The 23624-nt window shown below is 40.2% G+C and overlaps 1 protein-coding gene across 2 annotated transcripts in view; it reads right to left on the bottom strand.

The window, feature by feature from the left end:
• Positions 1-23624, bottom strand: part of CACNA1I (calcium voltage-gated channel subunit alpha1 I) — a 412300-nt gene that overhangs the window by 137494 nt on the left and 251182 nt on the right. For both annotated transcript variants that reach the window (XM_042468134.1, XM_042468135.1), the window contains exon 5: positions 14244-14341. In XM_042468134.1, the coding sequence (XP_042324068.1) occupies positions 14244-14341 (98 nt within the window). The remainder of the gene's footprint in view (positions 1-14243; positions 14342-23624) is intronic.

Here is a 23624-nt window from a genome sequence, read left to right as displayed (position 1 = left end):
ATATATATATATATATATATATATATATATATATATATATATATATATAATTTTAAAATCTTATCTATCAACAACCTGCTTCACATACCCCAAAATACTTTGCTAAGACTATCCCACAAATCCATCTGACTCCCTCTGTTAGATATCTAAATATGGGCCTGACTGTGTTATTATTTTCACAGGACACAATCACATTCTCCTAGGCATCACACTCCTGGATTTTATGTTTGCTCCTGGTTCCATGCCTCATGTCCACAAGGTTGGTTATCCTGATCTTCCTTCTTGTTCCAAATCACATTATAGTAATTTTCATGTGGATTAGAGGAATTCATGGAAGATAAGGCTATCCATGCCAAGTAGCCATTTATAGCTATATACTAACTTGAGAATCTGCCTCCAAAATCAGAGGTAGCAGTTACTGGGCAACAAACATTGCCCCCATTTTCTGTTTTAGGGCTTCCCATTGTATTTGGTTGACTACTGCAGGAGACAAAATGATAGAACAGATAGGTCTTTTTTCTGTTTTTAAGTGTATAATCAGAGGACACAATGAGAAAAAGAGATGGCGAGACTGAGCCAGACTTAACCAAATAAAGGTAGCTATCTGCTTCTGACAAAGACTCCCTTTGGTAACTTAACACTGACCAATCTAAAACCTTGTTAGGAGAGGTGTTCCAATCCTAAGGTGTCCTCAACTCCAGACAGATCACAGGTGCCTTAACTCTTCAAAATAGACACCTGTGTTCTGAATGCTTCCTACCCAATGTTCTCTCTATGTCAGTCTCTTAAGAAGGATGGGTTTTGTAATGCTTAGACATATTTAATTCAGTAATGCCTCCAGGAGTCTAACAAATTCTTCGGGGACACACGGGCATATGTGTTGTTCAGCTTTACCTTGAGTTCATCCTAAGTCACTGTCATGTCATAGCCCAGGCCCTGTGTGAAACATTTTTGTCATGTTTTTGGCTCCAGTAAAAACGAGGGGAGGGGAGCAAAACATGACAAACATTCAACCCATATCCCATAGTGAATACCAGGGCATTTTAAAACAAAGTTTTCATTGTAAAAGGGACATTTAAAAATTTAGGGTGGAGGTGCAGTCTCTAGGGTCTTGCACATAGTTAATATGGCCCCAACCCATCTCTAAAGGAAGCTAAATTTAGTCACACTGACTTTATTTTCTCATTTCTCTTTACACTCATTCTATATCTTTCCATTCTGCCCCATGTGAGACCCACCATTTCCCACTGATGCCTAAAGTTTCCCACTTGTATGTATACCTTCAAAACTGTTTCATTACTCTTACCGTTATTAGGAAGAATTGGCTACTCCAGTGCTGGGGGACTAGTGTACTAAGCAATAGGTTTCTTTCTGTAGAGGTGTGGGGTAACAAACAAACAAGAGTTCCTTGATTTTGGCTGAGGATAGTGTACCATGTGTGCAGCACTGAGTTGCCAGATCTCAGTGCACCACTGAACATCCAACAGGCAGGCCTTCAAATTCCCCAGTTTTCATGGGGTCAGCTCCAAGTGAGAGACAAGGCTGCATGCAAACCTCCAGTCAGTCGGAGAACCTTTTTAGCTGGCTGTGCAGCATGCTGCACTGTGCAGAAGTTAATTTATTTAAAGCAAGTGTTGCAGTTTGCAAACCAAACAAATAGATTCTGTCTATGTGTGTGTGTTTGAATGACAAGCAACTGTGGCTGCTGCTTAATGCATAATGCTTAATGAGATCACCACGCTCCACCCGTATGACATCACTAGGGGGGCATCTTTGGGTCTCAAGTTTTGGTCTGGATATCTCAAATCCTGAAATGATACTGATCCTGCAACCCTAACTGCAGCATGCCTATGCAAAATATTTTGGCCCAAAATCCAATGGAGAGTGTCTCCTGATATAACAACCATTGTTGGTGGAATTTGGAGGACAGAGCAGTTGCCTATCCCAACTGTAGGTTTGATCAAAAAAACAAAACAAAATAACCCTGCTCCAAAGGGGTGGGAAACCATCCAGAGTGATTTCTAAGCACTGCAAATGGGTGAAAGACAAAGGTACGAAAAGCTTGTTGTGTGTGCCTGCACAGCACTGACTCCAATCTCAGAAAGATGGTTCAGTGGGTACATGAGTGAATTTTCACACAAGGTAAACAAAAGGATGTGTTGACTATGATAAAGCCAGAAGTCATCTATACATGTGTAGCAATTTAACAGAACTATCCTATGCTGCTCAGAGATAAGCCCAATAAATTCAATAGAACTAGTTCCCAAGTAATTTGTACAACAGTGGTATGCAACTTTGTTTCTGCTGAGAGCTACATTTTCTTGGATATAAGCTATCAGGAACTATATGCTAGTAGCGGACAGCACAGAAGCCCATGGTAGTAAAGCAAAAGCCAACCACCACCCACCATCCTCTTTTTAATCATGTTTCCTGCTACACCCTTCTTACATTTGGTCTCACCTCCTTCTCTCCTCTCCCCTCCTCCTCATGCTGGGAAAGAGAAAGATCACTCCTTCCAAATGATCACTTTCAGGACTTTTAAAATTGTTGGAAAATTTTTGCATTCTCTCTCCCCCTCCTCAGATAGATAGGATTTTCCTGTATGCAAACTCCACTGTCCTCTCTCTTTAAAACATCCCATTTGGTCCTGCTGGATATCTTTGGACACTGTTCACAAATGTATCACAATGGTTTACAAAATTTGAGTAAAATGTTAACACAGCATGAATACAGTATAATCTGTGATAAAAGGTGGAACCTGGTATGACTGTTAGTTTAACTTCTGTCCATTTCCCCCTTACTCTTCCCACATCATTTCCCATTATTCTTTTCTCTTTGCTAATACTGGTGACTCTTCCAATTTTAGCATCATCTGTGAATGTCATTAACAAGATGACTCCTCTATGAAGATTATTAATGAAGACATTAAATAAGGTTTGTAGGAAGGACCCAAATGTTCTGTCACTAATCTGTGTCACATCTAGCCAGACACCTGCTAACAGCACAGACTATTTTCAATATTTCTTTCTTTTCCTAACACAATCCTCCTGCCATTTTCCAACTGATGTGAACATTGTCTTCCAAAAATGGAGGGAACAATAATTTCTCCAATTGCTAACAAATGTGCCTATTTCATAGGAAGAATTGAAAATCTAACATGTAACGCAAAGGGATCTTGTAGCACCTTTGGGACTACAGAATTTATTTGCATACTGATATTTTCCAAACTAACATCACTATGTCTCTAAATTCTAATAACAATTAATGTTCTTTATTTATGTACAAGGACAGAGACATATGAAAGCAAAATCAATCCCAGAACAATGGACAATACTACAGAGATATTGATGGGGCTAAGAGATAGTACCGAGAAAGGTTATGGATAGTTTTATTTATTAGCCTTATATTTAATCCTGCTTCAACAGTCTGTATTTTGGTTTAACTTTAGTGAATCACTTGGTAGATTTTTTGGCTGTTTACAAAGAACAAGTGCAGCCTTCCAGAAAAATGTTGCAGTGGATCCCTGGTGTGCAAGTATAACTTTAGCCCATGGCTGTGGACATCTGTAGGGAAAATTCTAAAATAGCTCCCCAGCATGAACCAGGAAATTGTTTCTCAAAAAAGGAAGATAACTCTTTCTACATTTTAATATCTATATTCCTCTCCTTCTTTCTCCTTTTTCCAGACAGTCCAATGTATTCCTTCTCCTGTCTGGTTTCCCACTTTCTCCCTCTCCATGGCCAGTGAGCATTCCAAGGCCACTGTGAACATTCAGCCTGGGAAAAGGTAATCTCCTCTTAGAGTCACCCCACCAGTATTTGTTATACATACTCAAATCTTGGCATTCACCCAAATTTGCTGATGCCTCCCACGGCTGCTGTCATTTTCACTACATGACCGTGGGCACTTTCCTCTGAAGATTGGAAACAGAATATAAGATGATGATGATGTTTACTGCTAATGATGATGTATGGCATAAAAGAGACGCAGCATCTGTACAGAAAGTTGAATTTAGAAGAAGGCAGAAGTTGAATATATAGGATAAAGAAATGCTCAGATTTCAATCCTGCATGTGATCATTTGGAGCCTCTGCAGGTCCCTTTTGATAAGGATATGACCACCAAAGTAGTGTTCACCCAACATACTCCCATAGAAGGGAGATGTTTCCTCTTGTTGCCCTCTTCCATTAACACTTCCCTCTTTACATAGTGATTTACTAGCAGCAGCAATTCTTTTATGAAGAAATTAGTCAACAGTGGCCACAGGTGTGGCTATGGAGATTTGGGGGCCATAAGTAAAGGTTGGAGAGATCAGAAAGAAAGGAGTGGAATTGCTTCTCTCATTCACACCAGGAAAGATTAATAGTCCATGTTGGTGAATCAAGAACCCAACTTTAATTAGAGAAAGAAATGTACCTCCATGTCCATGGATTCTTTATCCACCAATTCAAGCAGTCACAGTTTGAAAAAAAATCAAAAAATATATAAAAGCAAAAAACATAAAAAGCAAAAATATATAACAGCAAAAAATATATATACAAAGCAAACCTTGATTTTGCAATTTTTTGTACATGACCCCATTTTGCTAGGCCATTGTATTTAATGGGACTTCCAGAATCTGTCAAAACAGAATGGGAGCCATGAGCTTTTACATTTTAATATAGTTTGCCAAGGTTTATAAGTCACTATTGTAAAAGACGTGTGCTGGGAAAATTTCGTGAAGCTGATGAATGCTATAGATCAGTGATGGCGAACCTATGGCACACGTGCCAGAGGTGGCACTCAGAGCCCTCTCTGTGGGCACACATGCTGTCGCCCAAGCATAGAGTTTGCCAGAGTTTCTTACTAGAAATCCAGAGGGATGTGGCACTTTACAATAAATAAGTGGGGTCTGGGTTGCAGTTTCAGCACTTGGTCTGTAAAAGGTTCACCATCACTGCTATAGATGTTTTGTCACTTAATCATGTACAGCCTCCTGTAAGGTAAACAATCATTCCCGTGTCCTTGCTATGTAACCTATTCCCATCTCTTGGCATCATAGAGAGCAAAACATGTAACCTTTAATGTGTCAGCTTGCTCTTTTGGAAGAATGTCCCAAAGATCAGGATATACAAATAAAAGAAATGCAAGCACTGGAGTGGGGGGAGCACATGCAAAGCCATGTTAGGTTCCCCTTTAGATCTCTTGGTTCTCTGTGATACAGAACCATGCAAAGAAGCCTTATATTTCTTCAGAACACTCATGGCTGTGATCATACACTGACTGAGTAATGCTTTCTATTAGCCATGTAAAATAGATTGTTTCGCCAATAATTCAGTGGCTAATAGAAATAATATAGTTCCATACATGTCATTGTGATTCACTGCTTTCTTCATTGTTTGAAACATTGTTTAAATCTAGGCTCTGGACATTTTCACACATGCACTTGTAATTCATAGCCATGCTGTACCATGAATATTGGAATTTTAAAGCCAAATAATTGTTGAATTGTTGCTTCACATATGGATTTGTAACAAAAAGGCAAAGGTATTATCAGGATAAAGCCACTGTGAGACTACATAATGTTTGTTGACATGTGATAGCCATGCACACATCCTAGCAGTGCCTGGCAAATATGTGGCATGTTTTTAACAACATGCTAGGTTCTGATATGATTTTTAGATTTTTAGGAGCATGATTTCCATGTACTGTAATTGAACTATTCATTACACATTGCAATTCCTTTTTTGGAGGGAGGCATATTACAGCTAGAAACTCATTTTGAGGTTGTTTATACTAACTATGAGTGCATTTTTAAGACATGTGAGCATGTAATTTCAGCATACCAACATACACACAGTGGACCGGGGGGGGGGGGGCCTCAGGAGTTAACCATGAAAATGGAAATGCCTGCCCTTGTGCAGAGCTGGAAAAAATGTTCAGATTTGTAGATGCCACTGGTATCCAATTATTAGGCATCCGGGGAATTGAACATCTAGGATATATCAGGTCTTGAATGCCTTTCAGAATGAAGATGCATGAGCTATATGAACTCCTCTGGGAAGCTTCCCCAACATATCTAAAAGTTCTCCCCCAAACAGACACATTTATTGCCTTTCCAACATTACATTTTCTCACATCTTTAGGCACGGTCTCCCAAGAGGACAACTGTGTTTAAAATAACATGTGAGGCAGCCCCAAGGAAGCAAACCTCCACCATAAATCTTAAAGTGTTGTCAGAAAGGGAGGTAATGAATGGCTGAGAGTGTCTCACAAAGCCATATGAGGAAATTGCTTTTGATTTTGAAACAGGCAGCAGTGTCATAGAAAACACCACAAATTGTTCCTTGTGTAATTCAGCAATTCCCTATTTATCAGTATTAGACAGTTCCAAATGCTGACACTCCCTAGCATTACAGAAAGACAGTATAAACCCAAGCAAGGGATATATAGATAAACAGGTGGTACAGAAGGTCTCACTTTTAACTGTCAATATTTTAGACTTTAGTTGTATGGGACTAAATCAATAGTCTGCAACCTAGTATGCAGAGGAGCTGAAACAAAACCTGGCTGTCATCCCAAATATTACTGTGGATTGTGTGCATTTCACAAGCCACAATCTTAAACTTATATAAATCCAGATCCTCAGGTGAAGGATGGAGTGAGACATTTTTGTCCAGAATGACAAAGGAGAAGAGGAGGCTGTTCCTCATATTCCTCTGTGGCTACTATTTCAGATGGCTGGTATGCATTAATTTGCATTCATTGATTTGTGCTCAGCCCAGCTAGTCAGTTTATCCTCTGTGCAGGCTTCACTGGTGGAGTGGCAAGGACAAATTCTCTCTCTGGCTACCTAGTTCATACATAGTGAGGCCCGCCCTTCTCTCAGTGCTCAATGGAGATCACTAACCTTCCTTCCATACCACCAGTTTTGGTCATTGCTATGAATTTCATTCACTGACTGGTTCACAGGTCTAGGAAAGTGTACTGGGTTTTTCCTCTTGCAAATCAATCCAAGTGGCATTTCATGTTCTGATTACTCTGCTATTGTCACGGTGCTATTGTGTATCATTGAGGGCGATGGATATGTTCTTTGGCTACATGAGATATGTGTTGCTACTCCCAAAAGGGAAGTTCATATAAGGCAATCTGAGGATTAAGAAAGCTTCTGGACAAATGACCAGCTCAAGGGCAATTTTGCCAGCCTTACCATTGGTGGCTGGAGAAACTCACATACAGACTGCATCCACACTGCAGAAATAATCCAGTTTGACACCACTTTAACTGCCATGGCTTAATGTTAGACAATTCTGGGAACTGAGGGCTAAATGCCCCACAAAGCTACAGTTCCCAAAATTCCATAGCACTGAGCCATGGCAGTTAAATTGGTGTCAAACTGGATTATTTCTGCAGTATGGATGCAGCCACAGTCAATTTTGTTCTGAACGGTGTTTAGGGAAAATAAGATAAATAAGAAGAATCTAAAAGATAGATTAAAAGCCCTTAATGATGAGATCAGGATAGAAAATTATACTGAATGTTTTGAACAATCTGAGGTGTGTGGAGCGGATGAAGCGAACCTTGTCAAACTCAGTCGGATTTGCGAGATTGAGCTGCACGCATTGTAGATGATATAAAAATAGCATTCTATTCTAGCCACAGGTACTAATGAATAAAATACCATTCTTATGAAGGATTCAGGAGGAGGATATAAAAATGTATACAAGTGCTGAAGAGAGTTCTAAGAGGAAAGTTTGCTCTGTTACTTCAGAAAGAACATTAAAAAAAACCCTCAATAATGTTGCAACATAAGGAGAGGCCTATTCCTGGGAACAAGAAAACCTAATCACTGTCATCCATTAAGCTCTCTATGTGACTTCAGGCCAATCAGCATCTTCCAACCTAGCCCACCAAACAGAGTTGCTGTATGAGAAAAACGATGGGTGAGCAAGACTGCGTATATCATCTGGATCCCTTTAGAGAAAGGGAAAAATAAAAAATTACATTGAATATAAAAATAAATGAAATGTGACCTCCTGAACAAGCGAAGAAGCAGGTTTGCTTGTTCGGTGTGGGGTGCAAATCTGTGTTTTTCTCCTTTGGCATGCAAAGGCACCCTGCCTTTCTACATGACCCTGCACAGGAATAGTTACCAATAATTACTAGTTCATTACCCACTGCTGCGTGATGCACAGTCATGCAAACACTGCTGACATTATTTGATTGGAGTTAATAAGCACAGTGGTACACTGACAGTGCTGCAGCTACAGTTCTGCATAGTCCTGAAGATGCAGAGAGGAAAGGCAGTGTTATAAAGTAGTAAGGAGGACTAATCTTGTCTCTGCTATATTCTTCTTCCTTACTCCTTCCTATCCTCTGTTTTTTTAAAGCCTTTTTCTCTGGCCTGAACCTGACACATTAAAAACACTATATAATTGTTTGCGTATACAGCGAGACCCGCTCTATAAAAAGAACATATCCACATTCACTTTGTGGCCCACAAGATCCTAATGGTTCAGATTCCTAGTGGAGCTTGACTGTTTATCTTGCACACAAAGCTGCAGAGGTGAGAGTGAGGACAAAAGAGGAAGCTGAATGTTTCTTGTTATTGTTGTTAACTGTCCTTAAGTTGATACAGATTCATGGCAACTCTGTGGATTTGACATTTCTAAGACCTACTGTCCTCAAAATCTCTGCTCAGATTCTGTAGGCTCATGCCTGTGGCCTCTCTGACTGAGTCTAACCTTCTGGCATGTGGTCTTCCTCTCTTTCTACTGCCGTCTACCTTTCCTAATATCGCTGTCTTTTCTAATGATTCGTGCCTTCCCATGATGTGGGCAAAGTATGACAATCTCAATCTACTCATCCTGGCTTCCAGGGAGAGTTCTAGCTTCTAGGACCCATTTCCTTGTCTTCTTGACTATCCACAGTATTCTCAGCACTCTTCTCCAGCACCACATCTCCAATATGTTGATTTTCTTTCTATTAGCTTTCTTCACTGTCTACCTCTCACATCCATGTGGATGTGATGGGGAATACAATGGGTTGCATGATCCTCACTTTAGTGTTCAGAATTATATCTTTACACTGTAAGTTCTTCTCTAGTTCCTTCAGAGCTACCCTTCCCATTCCTAGTCTTCTTCTGATTTCTTGACTGCAGTCTCTGTTCTGTTCAGTATTTGATCCAAGACATCGGTACTCTTTGACTATTTCAATTAACACATTAATAAATAGTAATAATAAAATTTATTTGTATCCTGCCCCTCTGAGAACAATTGGGTGGGATATGAATGAATTCTTTTTTGGTCATTATTTTTATATTCTTAATCTTCAGCATTAAGCCTATGTTGGTACTTTCCTCCTTGACCTTCTTAAGGAATTGCTTCAGGTCTTTGTTTCTGTTAGTAGTATTGTGTCATCTGCATATCTTAGGTTGTTTATGTTCTTTCCTCTGATCTTCATTCCTCCTGCCTCTGCATCCAAGGCTGTTTTGTATACAATATTTTCTGCATACAGGTTGATGTAATTGTTGTGATGATAAAGTTTCTAGAGGGCATATGAGTTCTTGGAAGAGAGAGCTGTGCAAAAAAGATATGGCAGAACTACAATGTAATTAGTATCTTCTAGTGGCATTTGTGTAAACTTAAAAGAATGGAGAAAGAAATTATCACAATATTTTCCCAATTATTCAATGTAGTAAGAAAGTCAAAGCAAGCATAATTTGCCATTTTGATTGCCCAAAAGAAAGCTGAGATGGCTGAAAAAGATCTAGGAAAGTACGCCCCTTAGTCTGTATGACGTGATTACTTGACAATGTATGAATAACTCATAAAAGAGCCATTTTGTAAGGGTTAGATTGTAATGGGCAATTAACTAATAACCAACATGAATATGTTTTTGTTTTTAAATGTCTGAGAAATCTTGTTTTCTCTTTTGATCAAATAACAGCATTAGCAGTCAAGTAAACTCTTCATGTAATATAGCTCATCTCCAGTAACACATTTGACATGACAGTTACCAAAACAAACAAACAAAACAGATGAAAACTGATCTGGGAGACAACCCTTTTTTTAGAGTACAATTCCCAGAATTTCCAATATAAATACTCCAAGCCCTGAGAGTTACCATACAAATGTGAGGCCACAACTGAATGAAAAGCTGAATTCAAAACAATTATTTATGGACCTTTAGTCTGCTGAAAAAGAGCTACCCAGTGGGCTTCATGGGACAGGTTTGGCCATGACATTTTAGGAAGATAAGATCAGTATTCAGAATAAACTTGTTCAGATGAGTTTTATGCTAAATAAAGCTTGGTTTGTTGCTCCTATGAAATGGGAGGAGCCATAACAACATGGGAAGCTACTTAATATCAGCCCAGTGTCTTTGTACATGTAGCTCAAGTTGGGTAAGCCTGCCAGGGAGCCAATTTTCTTCCCTGGGATCTACAAGGATTGTCCCTATTGCCAAATGCTCAAATAATAATCAAAAAATAATAATAATAATAATAATAATAATAATAATAATAAATAAAAATAAGTCATAAGTAGCTAGACATCCACTTCTGGTTCGGGGCGGGGGGGGGGGTGTCAATGTCAAATACACAGATACTTCCTCATTGCAGTGTATTTAAAAAATGAATTCCTGGAGGCTTCCAGTGCTGTCAGTTCATTTTTGTTATACTGTATATCAGTAAATACCATAATCTAAGGGGTTTGGAGGAGGGGTTAAAGGTTGCCAAACAACCTGAGGGACAACATGTGTCTGGCCTCAGATCTAATTCTGGCTGGCTGGCAACAGATTTCTAGAGTCATCTCTTTTCTGTTGCTTGCTGTGTGTGCATATGGGCCTTTAAGCTGTCTGTCCACTTATGGTGATCCCATATATTTCATAGGGTTTTATTAGGCAAGGATGAACCAGAGGTGGTTTTGCCAGTTCTTTCCTCTGAAATACAGCTTACAGAACCTAGTATTCATTGGCGGTCTCCCACCCAAGTACTAACCAGGGCTGACCCTGCTTAACTTCCAAGATCAGACAGGATCTGGTGTCTTAAGGGTATTTATGTCCTAATACCTGATCCTTTTAACATGATGTGGCTGGGACAGAACTTGGGGCCTTTTTCCAGTTGACCATGTGCTCTGTCACTAGGGTATGGACCCTCCCCAAGGAGCAAAAAGGTTGCGAAAGGAGTTGGAGAGCCCATAGTGAAAACTGAAAACTGACAAGCAGTACAACAGATGCTGTGAAAGACAGTTATTAATGATGCATTAAGGAAAGCCTCCTCAATCCACGCACCATTATAAAAGAGAATCAAATCAATATAATTTCTCCAAGTGCCACCAGCAGACTCAGGGAAACAGGGCAAGAGGTTGGAATTGTTCAGTTCTGTGCCCAAGGCACTAATTTGCAGATGCAAAACCTCTTTCTGTACACATACCAAATGCTTGTAAATTAGACTTCCTGAGAGAGTGTTTACCCTTGACATTTAATTCATCTGACCAGGCCTAGGCTCCTCCATAGGGTTCTGGTATTTTCTGAATTCAGCAAAAGAATATAAGTTATAATATTCTTTGTTCATAAAACCCTTTAAAAAATGAGATTCTGATCACAGATTATATTGAGAACAGGATTTCAAAGCAGACTTGTGATATGGTAGATTAGAACCAACACCTTACAAAGAGGAGTGTGATGCAGGGCACAGTTCTAAGTTGTTGGGTTTTTTTTTTAAAGACTTAACATCATACAGGATGAGTATCCCTTATCCAGAATTCCAAAAATCAAAAATACTCAAAAATACTAAAAGCCAAAAATTGTCCACATAGATGGCTGAGATAGTGACATCTTTGTCTTCTGATGGTTCAGTGTACACAAACTTTGTTTCATGCACAAAATTATTTAAAATATTATGCATAATATGACTCAATGCATAAAATTATATTCAGTCTATGTATATAGGATGGGCATAAAAGAAAGAAATGTCATGTTTACCCTTGGATGCCAACTCCAAGATATCTCATTATGTATACACAAATATTCTAAAATGTGAAAAGATCCAAAATCCCAAACACTTTTGGCTCCAAGCATTTCAGATAAGGGAGACTCAACCTGTAGTCCCAAGAAGAATGGTGAAAAACAATTGCAAATTTCCAACATAGGCAATAAATGTTGTGTACGCATGCTTGTCTAACATCATTATTTATTAAAACACACTGGGACAACAGTATGCAATGGAGTTCATCCACAGGGCAATGTTCTACTGAAATCCCAATTTTAGTTCCAAATTAATCCACTGCCAGCCAGGGATTATTTATAAATTCATTAAATACATACTCTTCAGACTGTTCTGACTTGGCAGAGACACTCTCAATTAATCCTATGTCATCAACCCAAATGGTGCATAGAATCCCAAACCAACCCAAGATATTTTGCTACAGGAAAATTACTGAAAATCCCACAAGTACCCTCCCCATCCCTGACAATACAGATGCAAGAGTAACAAATTACTTACCTAACCATTTGCTACATTTTCATAATCCCCCAAATCTGCTGTTTGAGGAAGCTGGCTCTGACAGAGCTGGCTCTGACTACTGTGAAGATGCAGTATATATACCCTCAAACTATCCCAGTTTAGCCAGGACAGTCATGATTAATCCTCTGTTGTCCCACTTTTTCATCTGCTTTTAAATTGTCTCAGTTTTTCTTCTTCTCTCTTCCCACTTTTCTCCTTTGTCTTCACTTCAATCGCTGCAAACTGAGTTCGAAGTATAGAAGTAGTTTTCACTTATAGAATCATAGAGTTGAAAGAGACCACAAGGGTGATCCATTCCAACCTCTTAATCCCCAGTCCACTCAATGGGAGTGATGGTATTGCCCTTCCCTATTCAGGAAAAAGCAAAGTGCTGTAGGTTCTTCTTGCTTGTGTGTTCTTCCTCGTTTATAACTTTGGGTGTATCCATACTGCAGAATTACAGCAGTTTGACACCACTTTAACTGCCATGGCTCTATCACTTTGACATTTGCGGTGTCTCTTCCGGGTTGCCGGAAGGAGCGCGATTTGCGCGCTCCTTTTTTATAGCGCGGGGGAGTCGTGCGGTTTGGCTGCAACGGCTTCCCCGCGCTGCAACCGGCAGCGGCCCAAGACCGCCCCTTTTGGGCGGTCTGTAACGGGCCATAGCTTCCTTAAGTACTGTCCCTTTTAGGAGTCTTCATCAACCTTACATGAAACGTACAATCAAGATCTTCTTAAAGGAAGGCCATCTGAGAATGCTGGAACTAAATACAGCTGAGACACTATGTGGGACTGGGAGCCTTTGGTATTATAAAGCTATACAAGAACTCTGGTTGCTTGTTGGAAACAACACCCTTCCTAGCTACTCTCTCTTTGGAGGCTTGGACTCTTAATTATGGGTTGAACTCTAGATTGAATTACAACACTAGGATGATCTCACAGCTTTATTTACAAATTACCCCTGGCATTCTGTAAGTGATCAATGGTGTTTAACCTAGGACTGATAACAGCATCTACTGTCCTCCCTTATCCAGATATATCTTCCTGACTATTCTATAACAATCTTGGCTTCCTTTGACTATGTCTCTCCCACATACTCGAGTTCTTATCAGCTGAACTCCCCAGCAATTGAAATCATAGCATGACAAAGCCTCAGTCACCTGCAGCTTTTTGTTGGAAGAACAACTCTCCTTTATGAGGGATGTTGTACTCATTATGTCCTGAAGTATGCTGTCCAAGGTCCTGAAAATTACCCCATTGCTATAGCACTGCTGTCCTGGGCATGAACCTGTTTAATCCAAGATTATATTGCTGTACTGGATTTTGCCACTCTTTACCTCTCAGAACCATCAGTGAACACTCAAATTCTAAGTTCCTACCTCTGGATATTTTATCAAGCCAGGCTTAATTAAGAATCATACTTGTTCACATTGGCAGTTGAAGACATCGTTTTGCCAGGCACATTGTAGTGTACCATGGTAGGCAAAAGCTATACCCATAGAAAGCCCCTTGCTTTTAGCCCAGAATTTCTGTTGGAAATAACATTTTTGGCTTGAAATGGATTTTATCACTTTGTGGAAGTCACCAATTCCCTGGACAGCAGTGAAAATGGGCAAGAGACACCAGCAAAGATTGGGTGCCATGTTCACTGGCAGCAAACAGATGTATTCCAATATTAATATTCCCTCAGAAAACCAAGAAAAGAAAAGCATACTCTGTGTGTGTGTGTGTGAAATGGAAAGAAAGGAAGACAGACTTACTAGGCACACGATTGATGGCTTTGAGAGGCCGCAGGACCCGTACAGTGCGGATTGCAGACAAGTTGATATTTTGGAGATCCAGAGAATATTCTACCATCCTGAAAATGGAGAGAGAGAGAGAGAGAGAGATATGCAGAAAGTGAGAGAGATGTTTCAAACCAACAGGGGAAATGAAGGTTTCAGGAACTGAAGCAGTTCACACCAGCAGAATGCCACAAAATCCCTTCAGTCTGTCATTTCTTCTTCATCAGCCTACCCTGAGACTTTGCTGCTAGAGAAGTAGTAGAAAGATAGCACCACTCCATGCATGTTAATAATATGTCAGGCCTCTACTGCTGAGACTAGAGAGACCAAGGAAACAACTGTCATTCAGCAATGCATATCTTATGCTCCATCTGTGTGAAGGGATTCTGGTGACAGTATGAGGCTGCTGATCAGAGTGTGGATCTCCTTCAGGGGCTCTTTGAACTGAGTATGAATGCTCCATGTGCTTTAACAGGCATCATAATCCTATGATAAAATATAAAAATGCAGTTCCTCCTTCATAATCTGGACCTACTACAATAGAGATGAGCTGAAAGGGAAGCACTGATAAGCTCTCAGGAACAAGACAATAAATTCCGCTGAACCCTCTTTCTTGGCATTTACCTGTTTTGATTGTCATTAGGGATAAGGGGCTTTGCTATAAGCCAAATAGCCAGTGGTTATAAAATGCTTCATTCCTCACCCCAGGAATGAAAAGAAAGAAAGAGTAAAGATGCCAACCACAGTATAAATTATTAGAAGTGAGATTTTGAACTGTGTTCCTGGAAAAATCAGAGAAACATGAGCCTGATACTGATTGCAGTGCCACCCAGCAGATTCTCTTACTGAAATTGTGTTGTGTTGTGTGTGATGTATATATTAAATTTGTTTACATGGATGCAGGTACCCCAGAGCTATGTTTAAAGTGAAGTGCTCAACATTGGTAGGCATGTAGTTCTTAATTTTACCTACTGGCAAGTATGTTTTACAAAACAATGAAAGCAAACCAGGTATTGTTTTGAAATAACAACAGCCAACTGAAGCAGGCAAAGTAATAAAAGAAATATTACCAAAATAGAGTAAATTTGAAAAAGAATAAATGGAATTAATTTGTCAAGCAGAGAGGAAAATATGTAAAGCACTATTAAATAATGCAAAAGAGTATATAACATTTTCTGACACACCTGCCCTTCCACTACAGTACTTTAGAAGCAAAACCTGTGGAGATATGTTAGAAGATACAGGATCATACACATAATACTCTCAAAGGAAAATGTAAAACATGTAGATCCACCAAGTTTCCTTTCTAGAAGTACTCTATATAGTTTGGCCATCTGCTTTGGTTTATTTTCAAACATTACTTTATCGATCTCATTTTTTTTACTATAAAAACCTTGGGTTTTTTGGGTCAGATTTGAATATTTCCTGTAGTTGATAATACAGGAACCAAAGTTTTTTGTTCCAGAGTTTGAATGTCCTTTATTTCTTTTCATTCTGGATTTCTATCTTGCGACCCCGGTTTTATAATGTCTTTATATCTCAACCATATTTTGGTTGACTTATATCTACTTAATAGTGCTTCCTGTAGTGACACCCATCCTGGAATACCTTGATAGAAAGCTGTTTTGCTCTTAATCCAGACACTTAATAAGGCTCTTCGCAAGAATATATGGTGCTCAAAATCTCAATGGGTTTTTGCTTTGTCGTACCATAAGTACACATGCCATCCATAAGTATTTTATTACTGAGTCTTATCCAGTCTTGTAGCCAGGTTAAGGCACTGGCTTAATGATATAATTCCAAATCGGGGAAGCCACAGCTACCGTTGTTGTTGTTGTGTACATTTACATTTAAGTCATTTCCAATTTCTAGTGATCCAAAAGTGTTGGGGTTGTTATGGCAAGATTTGTTCAGAGGAAATTTGCCATGCCTTCCTTGAGGCTGAGAGGATGTGACTTGCCCAAGGTGGGCTTTATGGCTGAGTGGGTTTTATGCTAAGCTCGTAATGGAACCCTGGTGTCCAGAGTCATAGTCCAATGCTCAAACCACTATACCATGCTGGCTCTCACCTTATATTTATCCTTGTTGAAATTAATTTTGTTACTTGTTGCCCAGCTCTCTAATCTTTAAAAATTTTGAATCCTCATTCTATCATCTGAGGTATTAGCTCCCTCTCCTAATTTGATGTCATCTTCAAATTTGGTACACCCTCTATTCTGTCATCTGAGGAAGATGTTGAACAACACTCATTTCTGTTGTTTTGCATTCACATCTCCAGTGAATGTATGGGAACTTGTAGCACCTTTGAGACTAACTGAAAGAAAGAAGGAGTGGAACAGAGTTGATAATACTGTACTGGGGGAAACTGGGACTTTAAACAGTGCTTAACCTGAGAAAATTGTGCAACTGACATTAAAACACAATTAAAATGAGATTAACACATTATACTGTGAATAACCAGGCAATAAACAGCAAAAAGTCATTAATGGGAAAATTCCATGAATGAATTGCTGCTGTTTCTTGCCTGGTTACTCACAGGTTAATGGCACTTTAATCATGATTCACCTCGAAATAGTGTGAAAACCATTAGTGCAATTGCGCAATAATAATGGGTTATTCATGAGATATCACTTTGAACATGATGTCATGTGAAAACCATTAGCACAATTGTACAATAATAATGGGTTAATCACCATTTATACTTCCAATTGTCCCCCGTGTGATAAACTCCAGTACCAGCTTCTTTCAGTTAGTCTCAAAGTTGCTACAAGGTCCCATTGCATATTGATTTGGCAGACTGATATGGCTATGTCTTTGAATTCTATCCCCAATAAATTGAGGGAAGAGTAAGTTTAAGCATCATGTATAAAAATGTCCATGTAGCATAATGGTATGTGATCAGGAGTAAGTCAGGAAGCTCAAGTAAGTGTATGCCTAGGATTGCATCTTTAAGTGATTTTAGCTATCATGAGAAAGCCCCATGAGAGGGTAAGTGAATGACTCACGCATCTCCCTTGTGGAGATTTGACTCCAGTGCTATGTTTCCTCAGTGGAAGTCAATAACAAAACCTCTGCTGGCTTCAATGAGGTCAAAGTCTCACTCCAGGTACAATTGTGTGTCTATTGCAGGCTTGCCCTGTTGCACCCCAATTAAGGGGAAGCACAGATAAATGGATTGTCTGGGTTTTTACAAAACCTTGCAGCCTAAGCAGCAGGAATTTTTCCTGAATAACCTTTAAAGCAGGATGGTTCTGAGAAATGGCAGGGCGCATGCCACTGCTGAGGGCAAAGAGTGGCAATAGCAATGACCTAGCCATGCCTTCCCACCTTTGGTCGGCTGAGAGCTGTCGCAAGGAAATATTTTGTTTCTTTCCTTTTCGACCTTAGTTAAGAAGTGAATATGAATAACCTTTTTACTTTTCAGAACACGGTGGATCCAAAACATTCACAGTGGGGTGCACATTCTTTTGACATCGACATCACTTGCCAAGCAAATGTGTTTAAAATGAGAGGAAAATAAACATGACTTTTTTTCCCTGAAATGAGATGTGAAAGGGAAGCATCATGAGTCAATGCAAAACATCATTAAAGTTAATAGTGAACTATTTAATTTTTGAAATAGTCAAGCACCTGAGTGCCTGCCAGTAACCTCAATGATGTTATATTCTTTGGTTGAAGACTGGGAGGTAGGAGCAGGTTTGTTTATTACTGAACAGTTAGTCTGGATACTGAAAAATGGCTACTGTTCATCAACAGAAAAAATGTCCCAATTTATGACCTCAATCAGCTCCAAAGAGAGGTGGAGCTCCCTATTTTATACTTTGAAGAGCTGCTGCCAGACAACATATATCCAGACTTTCCTAAAATTGTTGTCCCAAAGTGTTGGACTACAACTCTCATCATCCCCAGTTAGCATCAGATAGCACCCTTCCATGCTAGGCATATGACTGGCCATGAAGCTCCTGGTCAGCTGCTCTGTTTTTTCATAGCAGGCACTTTGGTTATTGCTGGCCCCTCCCCAGAGAAGCAAAACAAGAAGCATAGCATTGCAGAAAAAGGGATCAAAAACAAACCTGAAATCTTCCAAGCCCTGCTCCTGAACATTCATAGCAAAAGGGATTACAGCTGACAGAATTAATTGATATAATTAATCAATTAATGCATGAATCATATTAAAATTCAGAGCGGTCACCTGTGGAAAATTTTGCAGGGCTTATAGTACTCTCATAAACAATTTATGTTCCTCCCTTGAATTAGATGAAGCATTCAAGGGATTTTTGCAATCAATAAATGGGTTCAGTGTGAGGGTTAGGCAAGAAGACCCCTTTCCCCTACATTAAATGGCATCTGATTCTCTGAAATATTGCAAGGGATATTTTAACCAGTGAATGACGTGGACTGATTTAAAGATGATGTTTGTCTTTCTCTTTTGTGGCACATTAGACTCTATTTATACAAAATTCATCCAATGGATGCAAGCTACAGGAAAAGAGATTCCACCTCAACATTAGGAGGAACTTGGTGATAGTAAGAGCTGTTAAGACAGTGGAACACACTCCCCCAGAGGGTAGTGGAGTCTCCTTCTTTGGAGGTCTTTAAACAGAGGCTGGATGGCCATCTGTCAGGGATGCTTTGATTGAGAGTTCCTGCATGGTAGAAGATTGGACTGGATGGCCCTTGTGGTCTCTTCCAACTCTATGATTCTGTTCTATGAAAATGCCTTTGTTTATCTATGGCACACTGAAAGTATTCGTTTCATTGTTCCATATAACTGATACTCTGAGAGTGTCTATTTATTAAGAAGTTGGGAAATTATTTAGTTCTATCTTGCCAGGGTTCTCAAGGAGGTTTGCTTCTGCTCACAGCAATTGCTTTCTTTTTTGTATGGTATACTTTGAATGTTGGACTGGGACTTTGGGAGTCCAAGGTTCAAATCTCCACTCAGCCATCAAAACCTACTGGGTAAACTTGGGCAAACTATAACTCTCAGCTGAAGAGGAAGGTAATGACAAACCTGTGAATTTATCTTTTAAAGAAAGCCTTAGGACAGAGTCACCCAAATCTGGCATAAACTTCAAGACAAACAGGTACAACAAAGTTGACTTAGCCACAAAATATACCTTGTAACAGAGAGAAGATGGACAAACCTGGATATTTTCCTAGAATGCCTAAACATATAAGGGCACATCTGTTGATCACCATCTAATGAAGAACAAGAACCAAACCATCTTGCAGGAGAAGTTCAAAATTTAGTGGTTAATATCTCCAGTTAGAGCTTGTGGGAACAATAACTGGCTATGAGTCGATCTACATTGTAGAAATTGTGTGTGTGTGTGTGTGTGTGTGTGTGTGTGTGTGTCTTCCTTTGGCATCCCCTATGCTTCCTAAAATTTAATCCAAAAACTTGTTTTCTCTAAACCTTTCAAACCTTCAAACATTTTTCAAAATTAATTTGAAAGTGAGAAAAGGTGAAAAAGGATCTAGGATATAATATACAGTGGGGCCTCGGGTTACGAAATTAATTCGTTCCGCGGCCGCTTTCGAAACCCGAAAAGCCTTCGTAAGCCGAATTGCCATAGGTGCTAATGGGGAAAAGCCGCGGTTCCGTTTAAAATAGCGCCGAAGTTTTTTCGTAACCCAAAAAAACATTCGTACCCGGAACAATTATTTTCTATTAGATTTTTTCGTATCCCGAAAATTTCGTAACCTGGGTAATTCGTATCCCGAGGTACCACTGTATCTTGATTTCAGTTAGGCCTTTGACAAAGTTCCCCATGACATTCTTGCAAACAAGCTTGTAAAATGTGGGCTAGACAATGCAACTGTTACGCGGATTTGTAATTGGTTGACTGGACGAACCTAAAGGGTGCTCAACAATGGCACCTTTTCATCCTGGAGAGCAGTGACCAGTGGAGTCCCACAGGGCTCTGTCCTGGGCCCAGTACTGTTCAACATCTTTATCAATGACTTGGAGGAAAAAATTGGGGGAATACTTATCAAATTTGCAGATGACACCAAATTAGGAGGAATAGCTAATACCCCAGAGGACAGGATCAAAATTCAAAATGACCTGAATAGACTAGAAAGCTGGGCCACAGCTAACAAAATGAACTTCAACAGGGAGAAACGTAAGGTACTGTACTTAGGGTGAAAAAATTAAATGCACAGATATAGGATGGGGCACACCTGGCTTAAGGAGACAACATGTGAAAGGGATCTAGGAGTCCAAGTAGACCACAAGTTGAACATGAGTCAACAGTGCGATGCGGCAGCTAAAAAGGCCAATGTGATTTTAGGCTTAATCAATAGAAGTATAGTGTCTAGAACAAGAGAAGTAATAGTGCCACTGTATTCTGCTTTGGTCAGGCCCCACCTAGAATATTGTGTCCAGTTCTGGGCACAACAATTCAAAAAGGACATTGAGAAACTGGAGTGTGTCCAAAGGAGGGCAATTAAAATGGTGAAGGGTCTGGAAACCATGCCGTATGAGGAACGCCTTAGGGAGCTGGGTATGTTTAGCCTGGAGAAAAGAAGGTTAAAAGGTGATATGATAGCCCTTTTTAAATATTTGAAGGGATGTCATATTGAGGAGGGAGCAAGCTTGTTTTCTGCTGCTCCAGAGACTAGGACCCGGAGTAATGGATGCAAGCTGCAGGAAAAGAGATTCCACCTCAACATTAGGAGGAACTTCCTGACAGTAAGGGCTGTTCGACAGTGGAACACACTCCCTCGGAGTGTAGTGGAGTCTCCCTCCTTGGAGGTCTTCAAACGGAGGCTGGATGGCCATCTGTCGGGGATGCTTGGATCTGGAGTTTCCTGCATGGGCGGGGGTTGGACTGGTTTGGCCCGTGCGGTCTCTTCCAGCTCTATGATTCTATGGCGGGGTACAGACCGCCGCTTTGCGGCGGTATGCCGCCGCCGCCGGCTAGTCCGTGGGGGAGCCGGAGCCTCCACACGCCGCGGCTCCCCTGCGGACTGAAAAAGAAGCTCCAAAATGGAGCTTCTTTTCAAGTCGCGTTTGCGACGTAGCGAGGCGCCAGGGGCGCACTCGCTATGTCACAAAGGACGCGACACGTACGGACGCTCAGGACGCGACACGCCGGCGCCATCTTGTACGGATGGAGTCCGTACTAGGCCCAGGGGCGTCTATAAGAGACGCCCCTTTTTTAAAATGGGACGTCCTCCGGATGTCCCAAATGGCAGTGAAGAAAGCCCCTATGATTCTATATTTTAAAAGCAGCTGGAAAAGTGGGAAATGGGATTAACTGAAACTGTCCATGCTGAACCAGGGCAGTTGGAAAGTACAGTACACGGGTGCACTATACGTAGTTTCAAGCTTCCACTGAAACCACACAACAGTAAAATATATGGTGTATGTGACTGTGGTGTGTGCAGCGCACGCCGCCACAATACAATGTCCCATTGTTTTCAATGGGGCGTGAGCATATGTGGAATTCTTCTTATGGAGGGGAATCCAAAATGGATCCCCTGTGTAAGGGAAAGGCCCCACTGTATGTGGATGTGTGTGTATAAAAATAGGTCAACGTGGTCAATCATGCTGTATTGAAAGTGTAACCAGCCACTTTGCCCCATTTCCCTAAAATTAAGATGTGGAGGTTTGGGGACCATATATGGCCCATTGGTTGTAATTCATCCTGCCTGATTCAAGGTGCTAGAAGGATGTAAGAATGATCATATCTAGGATGGCCTAATCATATATGGAAATTGCTACTTAACATTCATTAAGTGGTGAACATGTACATGTAAACTATACCTCTTTATATGAGGTATGCTTGCACCCTGTCTCTAGCCTCATTCCTCTCTACTAACATCAGGGTTCACAGCAGAATCTTTATTCCTACAGTCTGCCCTCATGGTGTATAAAAGAACCTACCATCCTCTCCTGAAATCTTGCAGACACTGTTGTTGAAGTAAAGCCAAGCACTGAACACATAATACTTCCTTTTTCTGATTCTTAGGACAACATAAAAGGAGCTTTGTTTACTCATGATCTTATCCCATGATAACACCAGAGGCCGGAGGATAACATGGTTCAGCTTTCAGGACTGTTTACAGGCCAGTGGCCATTTTGAGGCAAGTGCCAAGCAAGGAGATCAATCTGATATGAATCAAAAGCTCTTATCTTGCCATTTATTTGTAGATAAGGAAAAACAGCAGTAGAGTTTACAATTCCACAGAAAAATACCCTCTACTATGAGTGACCATGTGCAATCTGCAAAAGAACTGACACTGAAAGTCGAAGGCTTTCATGGCTGGCATCCATAGTTTTTTGTGCGTTTTTTGGGCTATGTGTCCATGTTCCAGAAAAGTTTCTTCCTGATGAAGCCACTGAAATCCACAAACACCTGGACAATTTCAACAGAAAAGAGGAAACCCTTAAAGTAAACAAGGTTTGGCTACCAATCCTGAAAGATAGCAAGACAAAGACTCAACAAATCAAATGAGAAATCAGCAGACAATGAGCACTGCCAAGCAGACATTAATCCTCGTTTGCAGACCCTCCCACCCTGAGGCCTGCCATTAGCAACAAAACCAATATACATTCAAATTCACTCCTGCCTTCTCAGGTCACACAGTATATACATACCCAACTCCTTTCAGACAAACATTCTCTGAAGATGCCAGCCACAGATGTTGGCGAAACGTCAGGAAGAAACTTTTCTGGAACATGGCCACATAGCCCGAAAAACCCACAAAAAACAACTGACATTGCAACACATTGGAGTTTTGGGGGCATCTACATCAAAAATTGTTGGCAAAAGACAACAGCAAATAGGTTAAAAAATCAGGATCTTGATTTTCTTGATAAGATCTAAGAAAGTCTCTGCTGATATTCTACCAGTGATGTAGTCAATTGACTTGGACTTAAGTTGGACTCAAGTCACTTCAATGACTTGACTTGGATGTTACTTGGCAAAAATGAAACATTAACATGACTTGACTTGAAACTTGTATATTTTTAGTGAGTGACTTGCTGGTGCCATTCAGTTTGAGCAGCAGGCAAGACCTGTCCCCAAAGTGTAGGGCACATTTCTTGGAAGTGAACAGCAAATGTGTTAGGCAACGGGCTTGAGGTAGAGATTTTGAAAAGCTTTAGGAGGCTCCTCTGATGTGTAGCAGGTACGGGTTGTCAAGCAGACCTCAATCCCTGCCTAAACCCCATTGCCTAATGCACATGCTGTTCTCTCCGTGAAATGCACTCCATCCCTGGTTTTTCTGTTAAAAGTTAGATCCCAGACTTGAGACTTGACTTGAAAGTATCTTGTCAAGAATTATATTCTAGGTATAGTAAGAACATATATATATATATATATATATATATATATATATATATAT

This window comes from Sceloporus undulatus, chromosome 5 (genome assembly GCF_019175285.1).
Source record: "Sceloporus undulatus isolate JIND9_A2432 ecotype Alabama chromosome 5, SceUnd_v1.1, whole genome shotgun sequence".
Lineage (NCBI taxonomy): Eukaryota > Metazoa > Chordata > Lepidosauria > Squamata > Phrynosomatidae > Sceloporus > Sceloporus undulatus.
Note: the sequence above shows the minus strand (reverse complement) of the source record. Positions and strands in the feature narration are given on the sequence as shown.